The 16,973-nt window shown below is 37.2% G+C and overlaps 1 protein-coding gene across 9 annotated transcripts in view; it reads right to left on the bottom strand.

The window, feature by feature from the left end:
* Positions 1 to 289: 289 nt before the first annotated feature.
* Positions 290 to 16,973, bottom strand: part of ATRX (P-loop containing nucleoside triphosphate hydrolases superfamily protein) — a 50,848-nt gene continuing 34,164 nt past the window's right edge. For 7 of the 9 annotated variants that reach the window (XM_089929615.1, XM_089929617.1, XM_089929614.1 and 4 more), the window contains 11 exons: positions 10,169 to 10,310; positions 8,932 to 9,081; positions 8,767 to 8,822; positions 8,361 to 8,667; positions 8,113 to 8,248; positions 4,927 to 4,988; positions 3,406 to 3,638; positions 1,784 to 1,987; positions 1,611 to 1,689; positions 1,166 to 1,434; positions 290 to 868 (listed from right to left, as the gene is read on the bottom strand). In XM_089929615.1, coding sequence (XP_089785741.1) covers positions 466 to 868; positions 1,166 to 1,434; positions 1,611 to 1,689; positions 1,784 to 1,987; positions 3,406 to 3,638; positions 4,927 to 4,988; positions 8,113 to 8,248; positions 8,361 to 8,667; positions 8,767 to 8,822; positions 8,932 to 9,081; positions 10,169 to 10,310 — 2,041 coding nt within the window. In that variant the 3' untranslated portion in view covers positions 290 to 465. The remainder of the gene's footprint in view (positions 869 to 1,165; positions 1,435 to 1,610; positions 1,690 to 1,783; positions 1,988 to 3,405; positions 3,639 to 4,926; positions 4,989 to 8,112; positions 8,249 to 8,360; positions 8,668 to 8,766; positions 8,823 to 8,931; positions 9,082 to 10,168; positions 10,311 to 16,973) is intronic. The other 2 variants (XR_016399882.1, XR_016399883.1) reach the window with 1 other exon arrangement.

Here is a 16,973-nt window from a genome sequence, read left to right as displayed (position 1 = left end):
GAGTTCAAGGGCTTGAGGCCTATTGTAGATGGTGGAATATATAGACAGGGGACTGCATATGATTACAGTTTCAGTGTTACAACTAACTATTTGGGAACTAAACCAAATGAGGTGAAGGTAAGAAACAGCACCAATTATTGGTTGCACCAATAACAATAGGTGCCAAATTCTTCAAAAAGGTAGATCTAATGCATTGATGGCATTGCTGAGATTGAAAACTCTGATTTGAAAAGGTAGGCAGGATGCCTAAAAGCAGCCACTTCTCAAGGAAAACTTATGGGTTAGATGATGCTGTCAAGACCACAATGTGATTTATTAACAAAGTATACATTAATTAAACCACCTTTTAAATTTTGTCTCTTAACTATGAATGAACCTTTAAAAATTAAACTCCACTATATGCCGCTCTGAATTTACAAAAAGAAAAAAAAATGCAGAATACATACACATGAACAGTGTACAACCTCACCTAGACTTCCCATCTCTGTTAAGGTTCTCCCAGCTGATCTCCTGTGCACATTCTCCGCAGATGGTGCTGCAGCCGGATTTAGTGCCTTGGCTTCTCAATGTTAGCAAATGAGCCAGGTTGGTACACTTTCTTTGGTTAACGGAGCGGCTTCTTGAGCTGCCCTTTGTTTGTTGAGGAACACTGCTCTCTGGAAGAGCATCATCTGCAACTAGTTTTTTCTTGACAGGATCATCTGCAACTAGTTTTCTCTCAGAATCATCAAAAACTGTCCTGTGTACCTCTTCCCACTCCAATGATCTTTGATAAGTCTGCCAGGCTATGTCTTGCTCCTCTTTTGATAGCCTCTCTGCTTCATTCTCTTGTAAAAGGGTCTCATGTTCATGGTAGTTTGCAATCCAGCTGCAGAGAACCCAATAAAATTCACATTCCAGTCCTGAATATACCTTCTAAATTTATAATATCAACGAAAATATATAATGAATGGTATTTTCAAGTTCAGATTCAAAAATTAAAAAAAATAGGAGTTAATAATGTAATTCCAAAAGTTCTAAATGGTAACAGAGCCTCAAAGAAAAACATTGAAGAATTGAAACGCGTGGCAAGAATACACATGTGAGAAAAGCAACAAAGCCAAAAGTAAAGAAAATAGAGTCAGTTCATAAAACATAATTATGGGAAAAGGTTAGAAAAATTTACCGAGGATAATGTCTACTAAAGATGCTTTCCATGATCTTGTCAGTACAGCTAGCTCCATGACAAAGAGGCAAGGATTTCTGTCCCCATGAACATCCAATTTCACCACTTGTATCCTTATTGGGTAAAACTTGATTTTCTTGTTTCTGTTCAAGCATGTCAGAATTTTCATCTTCGCCAAAGTCAAAAAGGTGCAATATCTCTTCCTTGGACATGGTTCTATGTATTTGTTGTCTATCCACCACCCTTGCAGCAAGCCCTTCCTTTGTCACCTGTTCATACCAGCCTAGCTCTGTAATAGTTGCTACAACTTACAAAGATAACCCTCATCCTTCCTACACTTTCATACAACCTCATGATGATTTAGTTTACACTTCACAGATTAACGACCAGCATATGATAATAATGAAACATCAGTCATTTGGCATGTATTTGCATTCAACTTTACCTGCCGTTTATATATCTTTTCTTCCATGGTTCCATGTGCCATTAAACGGTAAGCATAGACAGGTTTGTTTTGCCCATATCTGCAAGAAGGTGATACAAATATAAGAAGGATGAAATCTTGACATATCAGGTTGACTTCAAGAAAAGGAACTAAATTCTAGATTGTATTCATGCCTCCAAACCCGATATATAGCCTGAAGGTCATAGGTTGGATTCCATGAACCATCAACAACAATAACACGGTTAGCAGCATGAAGGTTGATGCCCAGCGATCCAGCCCGCGTTGATATCAGCGTACATTTCACCCTTGTATTCGTGGGCTCATTAAATCTCTCCACAAGCTTCTGCCTTTCGGAACACTGTGTGCTTCCATCTAGCCTGTTCAATGCATTAACAGGTCAAGTCATTCTTATGTCTCTGTAGAGATGGTAATGCACTAAAGAAGATTCATTGTATTTTTTTCGTTATGGCACTTGATCATCAAATTTGCTCAGAAAGAAAACTTAATTTAGAAACATGATTAGCCCAAAAACACATCATCCAATAAACTGATGAGATCAGGATTTGCCCAACATTTTCTTTTCATCACCTACAAAGATCTATTTGTGCAAGGCACGTACATGAAACAGCTGATCATTATTATTAGCAATATCAAAAACAACCACCTAACTAGTTGCTTAACTGTTATGCAGTTATAACATTTAATGATAAAGCAAACATTCAGTTTGTTTAGCCACTAAAAACTGCTTCAGTTCTTAAATTTCTAGCTAATCTGCTTAATTATTTGAAATCATTTTCTAGCAATTGATTTGAAAACTTATTGCATCCAAGGCATAGTAATTTTTAGGGAAATACCTTTGCCCCCCTTGACTTTCTACATGCTTCACTTACAACCCCTCCACTTCAAAAGTTTCCAATTAAATCCCTAATGTTACATTTCGTTGTAATGTGATCCTTCTGTAGGCTAAGGCCATACATAAAATAATTTAGAGAAAAGACTTGCAACATTGAAAAATTAAGAAAATTATGTAAAATTAAGTTAAAAGGGTTTTCCAAGAATTACTCTTTGGAGATGACAAAAAAATGCTCTATGACTCCAACAACATAAGAAAATGTCTTGCCGGAAATGAAATATATGGCCATATAAAAACACCATAACAATCAAATGAATGTCAATCACCATATAACCAAAACCAAAATACTTGGAGGGTTTCCTAAGAAGGAAACTCTAAGACATTTAGAAATAAATCTTACTTAATAGTCAACATGGATTAAGTAAATGACAAACCACACAAAGCCACCAGTTCCAAAATTAGCCATAACCTATCATTTGCTCTACGATGAGCACATCAAATCAGTTCTAGAGAGGATGCCTAATTGATACAATCAATAAGAAACTGATCTCAAGTCGAAGGTAAAATAAGATAAAAATTAAAGTAGCACACAACCTGAGCCTTCATAGTGAAAAATCAAGAGAAAATATGAGCATGAGTCAAAATCTTTACAGAAAAAATTGTCATATTTCATTTTCAGGCAAACTGGCAAATTGTGTCATGTCAGGAGCTACTAAAGTGAAAAGTTTCAAAGTATACCATATCAACAAATGAATAGATAGTGCAATTAAAATGGAATGAAATAAGAATGATGAATATCGTTACAACATGACTATCACATATTATTGACTAATGAAGCAATAATGCTAGCAGTTCATATAAAGTTACTGCCCAGTTGATATCCCAGAAAAGTAAGAATAACACTTTACTTTTTCACTAAAAAGATCTAGAGTCTAGACATACCTATACCAATCCTTGCCTTGCTTCCAGTACTTGCCTTCTCTTCCTTTCCTTGGTAATTTTGATAGAAACAACTCTATCAAATCTAGAGTTGTCAAGCTTTGGCTAAAAACTAATGCCTTATCACCAAACTCAGAACTCATGGAGAGGATATCAAGTAGTAAAACCATTTTACCACTGTAATCAACTTCCCTGTATATCTTTTCGTCTAGAAGATGCTCCCACCAGTCACTTTCCTAAAATAACATAAAAGTGCCTTAAGCAAAAGAATTAAGAAATATGAATAGCTTATAGCACAATATATTTTATACAAAAACTCACTGATCAATTAAGATCCTGCTTGTGATTTTGAGTTTCAGCCTGCAACTCTAAAACTGGAACTGAAACTTTTTGGTTTCATGCTAGTCCTCTTATCATTTCTTTTAATTCCGAAAAGCATTTTTTCAAGACTAAGGTTCAACATTGAAAGGTTTGTGGATATCTGGAAGCATGTCATATTATCCACCAAACAAATTTAGAGAACCTTTTGTCATAGGCTTGGTTATCCCAGCATGATAAAATTTAGATATTAAGTTAATTTGTCATCAAACAGTAAAGGACTGTAATAGGTCAAAAACTTATCCCAAGCCTCTCAAACCAGTCAGTCTGTTTCTGCTGAACAGATGATGCAAGCTGGTTTTAATAGGTAGGCCAGATAGAATACAAATGGCAAAAGACTAATATGCTCATCTTTAATCTATTTTCTTTTATGACACAAAGGGCATTATGATCATTTAATGGGATTAATCTTCAAAGCTACGAAGACTCTTCTCATTGTGAAGCCTCAGTCCAAACAAAGACAAGTGGACTAAGGTGAGCGACAAAGGAAGACAGGCCCCAGCTAACCTGAGGCTGTCTTCCCTTCATCAGCTCAGCCCTCCTCTTCCCTCCATCACATATCATTTCCTTTACCCAGTCAACTGCTAACTCTTATCCATCACTGATCTCTAAATTTTTATTTTTCTATGGTTCTGCTAGTGTTGGACCATCTGGGATAATTGTAATCTCAAAAATCTCAATTCTTTAGAGCAGATTTTTTTAAAATACTCATTTTGGTTTCATTTCCCCTCTTCTTCTTAAGTCACTAGTCAGAAGAATATAGAGATGTGTGTTTAATAAGAGAACATTTTCTGAGGGAGGAGAGAGAGTCTTTAGTCAAGATTCCTCATATTTTCCGAACATTCTCATTTTATCTTTAATTGGTCCATCTTTTTGAACATATTAATGGTCAATGGTTCAACAGGTTGATCTGTTTGTTCGGGTCCGATGACATTGATTAGAATGATATATGTAGAGGTCCAAAATGGTATAATATAATCCAAAATGATATCTACTTTGATCCTTCACTTGTTTATCATTAGTTATCATTTTCTTTTATTTCCACCAAACAGTAGCCCGAACTACTGAAACTACCAAAAACTAAACCGGCTTGACTAGTCTGAAACAAAATAAAAACTTAGAAAGGAGAAAAAATTGCAGCAGTACCTCATGATAAAAAATAGTATCACTTTTCTTATTCAACGAATCATTCTTCATCCTCTGCTTCTCTGCACATACCAATAAACATTTTTACATTTTAGTCTCTAGTTAAAACAGAACAACCCTTCACATATGAAAATACAGAAACAGTAAGAAAAATTAGAAAAAAGTCCACCCAACACGGAAAAAATATTAATAGTAGAAAGTATAAATAAAAGTCTATTAAGGGCTCTTTTCAACATCATAAGGATGGAAAATATCCTCATCTCACTTAGAAGTGTCACGTCTTAGTATTAATGGCAACAATACAGAAGAAGTGCACAAAAAAACAGTTTCCTTACATTATCAAAATAGCTTACAAGCTCATCCGTTTAGACAAGTGCTATGTCCCACGTAGGCACTTTGGCAGCTTGCTACCGAGGCTTCTGTTGCCTTTATAGATCTCAACTAGAAGATTGCCTACTATCATGGATTCATAGTCCAAAAGCTTAAGCTCTTAAAAGGAGGACCGGCCCAGGCTAATAAACCCATGTAGAGCCCCTTTTATTAGTCAATATGGGACTATGACAATCTCCACTACCCCAGCTTGTGACACCCTCGTTATGGTTGGTTCCTACTCAAGAGAGGAGGGCCCACCCATGGCCTAGGTCCTACTCAACCCTACTGAGCCCTCCTTGACCCTGCTATCCCTTAGTGAGGGGCCTGCATGACTAATAAAGGTTGTGGCACACGATGGGGCTGACTTTGATAACACTTATCATGAACTTATTGCCTGGAAACTTAAATTGTTGGGAGGAGGACTGGCCCCGGCTAATAAACCTATATTGCATCTTTTTTATTGGTCAATGTGGGACTATGATACACCTAGGTGCCTACAATGTGATGTCATAAAAGAAATGTTACAAGTCTTAGCAACGTAGCATATAATATAAGAAAATATACATGAGACTTCAAATTCTCATCAATTATGGAACATATTTTTGACAAAGACCTTGCTCAGGGTATGGGAGACAACATGGAGCATGCCAACAATGTCTTCATGACATGACTCTCATATCAGGCTTCCTTAGCAAGGCCCAGCATGTCCTGCCTAATCCAGTAGCTTGCAGTATTCTTCTCTTTTCACATAAATCATCCTTAGAGTACATAATTTTATGTTCCATCAGACCTTCCTTTCTACCATAATAAAACAAGCTAACAACCACCTTTGTTTATCAACTTAAATCAGTAAATTGGCAAAGGTTTGATAGTAAATATAAACCCAAGGCACTCATATTCTATGTTTGATAGTAAACAAATTATGCATTTATATTTCAAGTATTGTGTTGAAAGATATATAGGCGTTCGGAGAAGGCTCCCGGAAAATATGGCTATACAAAAGCTGCCCCAATCAACTTACCTCAGCTGGCATGGAATGTATAAGCAGATTAGGAACAACATAGAACAAGTATTCTGGAACTATAGTTTTTTCATGGAAACATTGTTAAAAGACACTTTATCGTTATATTGCACTAGTCCAAAACCAAGTGTTCATTTTGTTTTGTCATGACACATGAAGGTTCGTGAAAAGGTTGCATCGTTGCCATCTAATCTATGTTGCAGCACCCAACTTCAAAAATTCCACCACATGCAAGAGGTTTCACCGACATTTGATGTTGAACAGGTCTTGCAGATATAACTTCAACAACCCGTTCCTCTGCAGTACTTAAATGACCACTCACTAAAGCTTGACATGGGAAGCATTGTTGAACGTATGTCCAAAATGCCCTTTTCTCCTAGCCATTCATATTTGTATAGGCTTGATGTAGTTTTTCCTGATCTAGGTTATCTTATTCAGAAGTCTAAATTTTTCTGCAGAACTTTGTTTGGTTCCTGTGAATGCATTCCAATGCTTGTGGTGCACATCCAATGCATCGTGTAGAGGCTGTATGTTGTGAGATCGAGATAATGGACCAAATTCTGGAAATTGTTGCTGGAAGATTGGTTCCATAATGCATAAAAAAATGAGAGAGCGATTGGTGATATCCAACTGGGTTTTGCTAATCTGTCAGTATTGGAATGATAATTTCATGGTAATATTGAGGGGCTAATTTTCCTGATATAAGTGATATCATGGAATTTAAGGGTCTCTCTGAACACCTGCAGAAGTTATCTGCTTGATAAAGCCCATGTAAAGTTGAAGTTTATGTAGAAGGAGCATGAAAGAGAGTAAAAAAAATAGCAGCTAGGCAGATTTTCTGATACACAAAGCTTCCCAATCTTGAATATTTCCTTCCCACTGATACAGCTGCAAACAATCCAAGCTGCTGACATGCAGCTCAAGATTGGCTTGACAATGACTCATTCAGGCTTGGCTCGGTAAGAAAACAAGCCCAGCTCAAACAGTTTCGACAGCTTAAACACAATCCACTTGCAAAAAGAAAGGGAAGCTCAGCATACCTAGATAAAAGCTTGGCTCAAAGCTAATGCAAGCCAAGCTTGAGCTCATGCTTGAGCATGAGCTGAGTTTGAGAAACCCATGTATATACCAAGACAGACATCCCCGCATGTTCTAAAGGCTAAAGGAAACTGCAAAGTTACGGGACCACAATTATCATAGTATGGAAGTGAACTGTGTCATATTATCATCAATTCATCATCTTAATCCCTTAATTTTAAAGTACTGTGAATATCCACCAAGGAATGTTCGTTTACACTAACTGGCAAAATCCACTAGAAGTTGAATATATTAAAACATGGAACACCCACCTACAAATTTTAAATATTTTTTTTCAAAGGCCCACCACTTTTCCCTGTGCATCCTGTGTAATACCATTTATTTCTTACTCTATCCCACTAAATTCATATTTGATATTTTCACTTAAGTTATTTTTGCTCATAAATATCTTCTGAAACTTTTCTGAATTAAAATAAATACTCATATTTGATATTTTTACGTAAGTTATTTTTGTTCATAAATATCTTATGTAACTCATCTGAATTAAAATTTGGTTGTGAAAATGCCAAATAATCAGAAACCCAATCTGACATAATGTTACCAGGTCAACCAAAGAACCACACTTTTAAAATCAAAATAACAAAACTAAAAAGATGCAAACAAAATTATGCCAATAACGGAATCTTTCAAATTATAACTTGCAAAATAGAAAGCGAAAAACAGGTATCTATGAAACGTTACAAGCAGCATAATACCTCCATTTGTTAAGTCAGTTTCCATGTTATCATCACTAGAGCTGTCATCCACAAGAAAGTTCTCAACAGCATCTTCCCGTCTCAAGGAATCCCTATGTTCTTTGGCCATTTGCAAGAGACCAGGATGGTTCCATATCTACACATTAAAGCATGCATTCCATTCATGGTCAGCGACAATGTAGTCTAACAGACATATTGATCAAACTCTAGGCACACTCTAACAATATGGTCCTTAGCTACGATTATACCTGAGCCAGCGCCTGATAACCAGCAAAGAAGCAACTCCGCCTAATTGTTTTCTCAGAAGAAACTTTGTCACTAGCAAACCCATGCACATCTAAAAATTTTTTGTACAACTTCCTCTGCAATGGAGAAAGCTTAACAGTGATGACATAAACAGTTTTGGGAGGGAGGTCATTCTTCACCACATTCATGTCCATCCTCTGGACAAATCCTTTAAGTTGTTCGTATAAAATATGTGATCTTTGGTTCATAGTCTTTACATCATCCAAAGTAGAATTTGTATGCTGCCCATTTTCTATGGGGTTTTGGAACCTGCATGCAGATGGTGATTAGAGGTCGAAAGCAGGTATCTGTTGATGAATATCACACTATATTGACATCAAATGCAGCAAGAGATAATGAAGGTTTTACCGGTTTCGAAATTCCTGACTACTTCCCAGATATCCTTCCCTTACAAAATCAACCATCTGCAATGAAACAAGTCGTGACTAGGCCAAAACATAAAAAATGTGGTTTTGCCTATTACAAAAGACAAAAAAATGAACAAGAAAGAAGACAAAATGAGAAGCTTCTTACGCAATAATACTCCATCAAATTGTTCTGCAAGGGTGATCCAGTTAATGCTATTCTTCTTTGTGTCTTTACTTGTTTCAAAGCGTGGGTGATATCAGCTCTCGTATTCTTGATCATATGGGCCTCATCACAAACTAGTATATCAGGTCCATACTGAAAATAGAATCAGGACCATCACAAATTGTGAAACTATTTAGATAAGGAATGCCAGAAAACATAGTGAGAATAATAGACAGGAAAAAACTATTGGAAGAGATTTTTCCAACATTAAATTACTAAACTAATATCTTGCTGAACTTGTTGACTGATGCAGTTGAAGTCGAATGTAATTTAGTTTACTGGCAATTTAAATGATTTAACACTTTGAAGAGATCTTTAACTAACAAAGTTTTGAACCATCCATTATAACTCAATGGCCACATTGGAAACAGGGATACCACCAACAGAATGCTTGCACTTTTGTATTTTACATGTCAAGAAATAATAGAAGTTTGTAATTTTTTTGACCATTTATTGGGTCTGCTAACGTTTTGGTGCTTTTGAATCAATTTTTAGCTGCTTTAGAGTGCAACTGCAGGAAATTATTAAAATGGATCAAATCAAATAGCAGTTGCCGGTTGTCAAAGCTACTACACATCTTATGTAGCAGAAACAATCACTTTGGTTTATGAATAAATGTTCAGATCTAAAAATGTAGTGATTGCTGACATTACACGTGTTTTCATGCTAATTGATGGTACCACCTTGAAACTTTGACTCATAGGCTAGGAATATGATTCATGAGTACATGGCAATGAGATATTGCAAATTGGTTTAACAAGTATGAAAACTGCCACTTTCTTTTGACTCAACACTTTACCTTTAAGAACGGGTAATCCATTATAGTACATCTAAACATTACTGCCTCTGCGATCTTGAATAGAGATAGTCTTTTATAAGAAATCGGTATGGTAATCCATTGAACAGTTCTTCGTATAAAATGCTTTGCAACAAATTGGACCTAGAATTTAAATGGAACATATATGTGACCAAGAGAATAATTTGTTCTCTTGGAGAATCGTTAGTTCAAATAAACACTTGAAATTCTGATTTAGCACAACTTATAGTTAGAATTTCAAATTGTGGCTATCTGGCTTACTGGTCCAGAACCACATTAACAATCAAGACATGTAACAATGAAAATAATGGAAGGAACCCACTAGAGCATAAAAGAAACAATTATAGAAGTTTGATGACTCACATGCAATGCATTGCAAATTTCACTGGCCATGTGCCTATCCTTCACATGCCTTCCAAGTGACAAGTTTCGGAAAGCAGCATAGCCTATTAGAAGAACTCCACCTTTGATTCTCCATTTTGAAAGCAAATAGGCTCTTTTCTCCCTGAGTTTAGGGGAAGCAAACAAAAAGAAAATGCCATCACAGCCAATGTGAGAAACTGAAGGAATCTGCAAATTAAGATAATAGTATGCATTGGTTGAAGATTAACCATTCGCTACAAAAGCATGTGCCAAAGAGTAAAATATGGACAATCATGCACTCAACAAGTTAGGCAGGTTCAGGAAACAATCAACCTGCTTCTTGATAACAGAAGGGCGAAGGCATACTATTTGTTTTGCATTGGATGCCCGCCTCAAATTAACAGCACAAACATTTGCATCAAGAAATATGTCATTAAAATTGTAAAATTTGTGGTCTAAGCAGTTGCAATGAAAACTCTGATATACAAAGCACTTCACATCCGAATATAGATTTGAAGTAGCACTTCTCAGCTTCTTAGTAATCCCCCCCCCTGCGCTTTTTTCTCACTAAAGCTTAAAGAGATCTTTACAAGCACTATCGCAATAAAAGAAAAACTAACCCTAAAAGATTACTGGGTAGCCAACTCGAAATCAACCAACTAAAACTTAGAAGTGTGTTACCTAGAAATCCTTAATAAAAGGACGCTCAAACATCATTTGACAGTCACTAGAACTTGTCACCAAATTGCCAATGAAGAAACAAGCAGTCAAAACCAAAATCTTGCATTCCAAGCAAACATTCATTTCAAGGCTAAATGACCCCATATCTTGGAATAGAAAATAAACAATAAAAGCAGGTAAAAGAAAATTTGAGTGTTCTTGAAAAGGGGTTAAGAATGCAAACAAGATTTTTTTAAAAAAAAAATATTTCGGACCAAGGTTCGCCATCTCGGTACCGGACCCCGTACTGGTGCTACACTAGCACAGTATCGGTATGGTACGGTATGAACTTTTCTTTGTATATCGAATGTCGATACGCCATCCGTATCGGGTACCAGTACTGAATCGGTACGGTATGGTATGCTCCGTACCATTCAATTCTGGCCGGTACGACATACTATGTTTCGGACCCTTAAATGAACATAACAAAATCACCAAGACAAAGCCTCCTCAAAAGTGATATTAAAACTACATATCTACCCTTAAACGTTAATTCAAAATGTTCTAGTGCAGCAATCTAGTCTCTCTGAGAAATTATCAAATAACATGTTCATGGGTTGGACCGGGCCAGGTTTTTCAAAAGGTTAGCACAGTTTACTTAGGCCAGAGCCCGGCCTGACAAAGGGTCACCTCGCAAAACCAAGCCTGGTCCTTACTCAAGCTTGGAGCTTCGGGTCGAGCCTCGATCTTCATGACCATTTTTTTATTTTTTAAAAAGTATTACAAGATACATCAAACATTAAGTCCACATATCAATAAGTCTCAACAACCTACAAAATGCCAAGTCTATTATTGAAGCATTAAAATACATCAAACATTAAAATACTTAGAAATGTGCTCAACAGCCTACAAATATTCCCAACAACCTACAAATGCCTATTGTCCCATTAAGTCTACATATCAATAATTGTCAATTATGCCTACAAATACAACAAACATGAACAAATAACACACAAAAAAAAAAAATTGAGCCAAGTCAGGCTTTAATCCCCAAGCCCGAGTCCAACTTGTTTATCAAACGGCCCTATTTTCTAGACTCGACCCAACTCGCCGAGCTTAAAGCCTTTGGCCCAAGCTTGCCCAAAAGGCTTTGAGCTTGAGCAAGCCGAGTAGGCCGCCAGGCCTATGAACAAGTCTATTATTGGAGCATGCCCACAGACATCAAACAAAATTCCAGGTTAAACAAAACCACCAATGCCAAGAAGAAAAATAAAGACGGACAAAGAGGAGCAACTTTACCAATTAAGAGGAGAGTTTGGAATCTCGGGTGTTGAAGGCATGAAATATGAGATGGGAAAGAAGCATAACCTAGGTCTTCATTTGGTTCCGAAAAGCCTATCACAAAATGATTGGACAAGGTTTGTATCCCAACACTTAAGGAAGCTTTAAAGGGAGGAGACATAGCAAATATAGAAGATAAGTAGAAAGAGAATGAGACACAAAAGTAATTAAGCAACTGCATGAGATCTTTCAACAGAATGAGCTTTAGACATTCAATCTAATGTCAGAAGCAACACATCAATTCGATCCATGTTTGAGGTCCTTGCTATAAACTCAATGGATCATTGCTCAAGAAGTTTCTCAAAGCGCATAGAGATTCATTAGCATCAAATGGATGCTCGATTATTGTGGATGCATGGAAGAGTAGAGGCAAGGTGTTCGATGAATCATCTAGTGAATTGTGAACATAGGGCTTCAATTTTAAGATCAATTGACTCCACTTAGAGGTACATGACTGTCCATATATATTTAGAATGGTGGATATTTGCATTGCTGAGAACAGAGAGAAAAATGTAGTTCAAATTGTTTCTGACAAGGCAGTCAGCGTGGCATGAGAATTTTGAACTGCAGAGTCCTAAAATATTCTGGACATCATATGCAGCCCAATGTTTAAATCTCATATTCAAGGAAATTCCAAATATCCGCCACGTGAGGAAAATAACTCATACAAAACAATAATTGTAAATAAATAAATAGTTGCTAATGTTATTGTAAGAATCAAAATTGAGTTTTGTTGGTGTCCTAATCGTCAGATCAATTCAAGAACATTTTCATTATTTTGGTTTCATGGTTCTGGTCATGTCTTGTTTGGAACAGATTTTGGGTCATTTTGGTCCCTTTGTCCTATTTATAATGCTAGCTTCATTGTGGAGGGTTTCTCAGAAAACCCGGGTGGTTCTCTGCGAGGTTAGGTAAGAAGTTTAACTTTTGAGGCGAAAAGTTTCCCCAAGAAGCTTAAAAGGGTTCTTAGGGATCTCTCAAGGGGACCCCATTTTTCTATTCTTCTATCTCTACAGCTGTTAGTATCTTAGCAACACTTCCAAGAATTGTAAGTTCGGGTTTTAAAGAATCGATCTAAGGGTGGCAATGGGTTAGGAAAAACCATCAATCCAAAACCAACTCGTTTAATAAATGGGCCAAATATCAAAATTTGAACCCAATCTAGGTGATTTGACCAACATACATGGCCTGGTAACGAAACAAATTGATAAGGTCAAGTATGTTCTGACATATTCCCTCAATCCATTTCATTCTTCCCTCTCATCTCTCTTGCTCTAAAATCCCTTCTCCCAAAACATAATCCTAGAATTTTAAGCTATAGCATACCTCAAGCAAATGCTGACCTTAGAGAGGATCTATTCCTTGCTCTAGACATTGGACCTGTAGGAAAGATGGTGCACCTAGAGGAGTCGGCAGCAACAGGAGGATGGTCGGGGGTATTTGAGACAAAAAACCATTAGTAGCGATAATAAGGTCGCGGTGGGTGGCCGTCTCGAATATCTACTAATTTGGCATGGTAGCAACTATTGAAGGTTGGGATCTCGAGACCTGGTGTTTGGAGGGATGCGGGCAGTGGTGAAGTAGTGCGACTCATATAAGAGGTTCGGAGCGAGATCTGCCAAATCGGTACTAGGGCTCGTACCAGCCGGTGAACAGTTCGTTAAGGTATGAGTCTGTATCATGCCGCTTGGGATCATACCAAAATATAAAGAGGGAGGTGGAGAGGGAGCAAAGAGAGGAAAAGAGAGATAGAGGAAGAGATGGAGAGGGGGAGCTTACAGGTGAAGGCGGGCAAGCCACAAGGTGAAGACAGCGAGCCTTCCGACAACAATGATCTCCATTCAAGAGGGAGCCTTCCAACTGTACCTCAAGGCATCAAGTGCCACCAGAAGGAGCCTTTCGAGAAGAGATAGCGACAAGAAATTCTAAGGTTTCGCTCCAATTCTCCTAGACTTTGAGATTTAGGAGAGGGAGAGATGGCATGGAGAGAGAGGGGGGAGGCTTGCCGGTGACGGCTAGCGTCGAAGAGGGGGGGAGCAAGCGGTGTTCGGCAACGAAGCAACAAGAGGGCCTCGAAGGCTCTCAAGCCATCGAATGTTGGTAGGGGTGGGGTAACCCGCTGAACTGTTCCAACCCGGTGTCGATTTGATTCGGTCCGGTATGGGCCGAAACCACACATATTGGGTTCGTTTGGCGATCATTGATTTGGGGGCTTGAGGTGGGGGGGGGGGGGGGGGGGGGGTGGGGACAAGAAATAGAAGGTGGGAGTTTGGGAGGGAGGCAAGGGTTTACGAGGGACAAGAGATAGAAGGTGAGAGTTTGGGAGGGATGGGAGAGAGGTTAGATGATAGCTCGACTTATACAAAGGTTGCCCCAAACCATCTTTATCCCTAAACAAGTAAATGTGTCAATTGTTGAATGAACCTATATATTAAATACTAGCCAGGTTATACGGGTCAGGACCCTCGATCTGAATCCGGCCATTTTAATAAGAAGTAAAAAGGGTCAACCAATTTACAACTTGAACATGTATATGCAAAGTTAAACACATTTATCCAAGGTTGATTGAGTGTTAAGTTAGCAAGTTAGGCTATGGATGCAACTCCTATGTTATCACAAGAAACCAGCATTCTACGGCTTCTTACTTTTCTTTTATGAGCCCTGAACCTCCAATTTTCATGTACTTTTGTGGATCTTAGAAACACCTGATCTTGTAGTCTAATGTTGATATTAGTTGTGACCACTAGTGGAAATGTTGACTTCTTTGCTATTTCGAACTTGTTTAATATCTACATTACGCTATTGTTTGTGAAAGGGCCTTTGCTTATGAATTGTTTAGTGGAGTATATTACAAGTGGAATCAGTTTATTTTATGTTACCAGTTTCCATCAACAATTAACAAGGCAAGGTTTGTCGCTATCTTTTTGAATAGGCATGCTATCACTTTTAGCTCGTTGACTAATGTTGGATAGCCACTAGACCACAAGAGCATAAGAAGGCAGGAAATGGGTCAACCTTCTAAGTTCTAACATTATCTCAAGTGGTTGATGAGAGACTTCCAACAAATACTCCAAGTTTACAAAAGAAAAATTTCCAAGATGTTAGCACCTCAAGGATATATAGATGTATAATATATAATTTATATCACCAGGTATAAAATGCATCTATATAATTTATATAGTTGTACAAAATATGTCTCCATCCGCATGGAAATTCTTCTTATCATATAGTTGTATAAAAAATGCCACCTCTTCAAGACTTAGTATACTTGCATACAAAATATTCATAAAAGATAAACAACAAATATGGTAAGGATTAAGCCGAACAAGGTTAAAAGTCCTAACTCCTAATTCTAGAAAAACTAACAGAGCAACCATTTCAAAAGTATCAAATACACAAGGTGACAAAGATACTCCTTTATATGAGGAAAAAGAAATCTAAGATCAGACCCAATGACCCGATTGAACGTGCTCATGAGTTGTGAGACACTGAAAATTAGCTAGCAGAGTAAATGCGCCGAATGAAGCAGATTACAAAAAATTTGACTGAAGTTAATCATGAAAAACTGCCTGAAGCATAAAATTTTACACATGCATAATGATTGCATGAACCACTTCTCTGAGATCACGATTGTCATGTTTATAATATAGCAAACAAAACATACTGTATGAACCTTTAATGGTATGGCTAATTAATCCATAATGCATGTACTTTCTATCTCTTCATCTTTCATAAGTCATAAACTTTAGCAAGTTATCCACTACAACTTTTGTCTAACCACTGCATACTTTCAAGATTGTCCCTATATAATTATAGTTCTTCAAAAAGATACTATGGGTTGATCATTGAATCCAGGAACATTTACATATCTTGTGTACTACTTTGCATTGTTACATGCATCTTGCCTCTAAAATTGCCACCAAAGTTACCATAGGATAAATTTCAAGGTTAACTAGAACTACAGATGTCATATGAAAGTTCAGTTTTATTTGTGAACAATAGAAAACCTCATTCTGTTACACTTGCACATGCGATTTACATTAAATTGTTGATGTTAGAATAACACATCTGCAAAACACCACCTTACATGGCCAAAAGCAAATGATGCATAGCATGGAAAAAGAGCCGAGGGAGAAAGGAAACAAGACAAAAATCTTGAACATGTATAGCCAGGCATAAAAATACCTGGACTATGAACTGGATTATCAATTCCTTTTCTTTATGGCTACCACTGCATCTAAAATCAATCGAAAGATGCTCTGACACAATGAATATATATCCAGATCTCACAAAACAAGTTGGATCACTATACTATCATAAGGAAAAAATGTACAACATGACTAACGTAGGATCACTATACTATCATAAGGATACTAGATGACTTAACTGAATGGTTAAAGATTCAGCCCTAAGCAATGCTAAGAGGACAAAAGAGAAGAAGAGGAAGAAAATAAGAGAAAGGTGGAAGAGGCACTCCACCAGGGTAAGCTGGTTAAACAGTCGTGCTCTTTCATTTCTTTAGAGCCACCACAGTTATTTGCAGTCAGAATAATGCCCTTTTAACATAGTCACCTACTAATAAGTGGTTGTGTGAAATATTATCGTTTCAAAACCAGTTAATTAACGCCAAACCCACTAAAAGTAAGATGTCATAATTTAGATTATTAGCACTCAAGAACAATGAGAATTACAATCAAGCATGACAAAACAATAAGTTTCCAGCAAGCCTTAAACAATTGTGCTTGTGTGTGCATGCATTTCTTTGCATCAGCATTACTGATTTTGAGGATTTTTAATATTGTAC

This window comes from Phoenix dactylifera, chromosome 3, assembly GCF_051530095.1.
Source record: "Phoenix dactylifera cultivar Ajwa chromosome 3, Ajwa_hap1_PhDact_Kaust_v1.1, whole genome shotgun sequence".
Taxonomy (NCBI): Eukaryota; Viridiplantae; Streptophyta; class Magnoliopsida; order Arecales; family Arecaceae; genus Phoenix; species Phoenix dactylifera.
The sequence above is the reverse complement of the archived record's forward strand: the minus strand, read 5'-3'. Positions and strand labels throughout refer to the sequence as shown.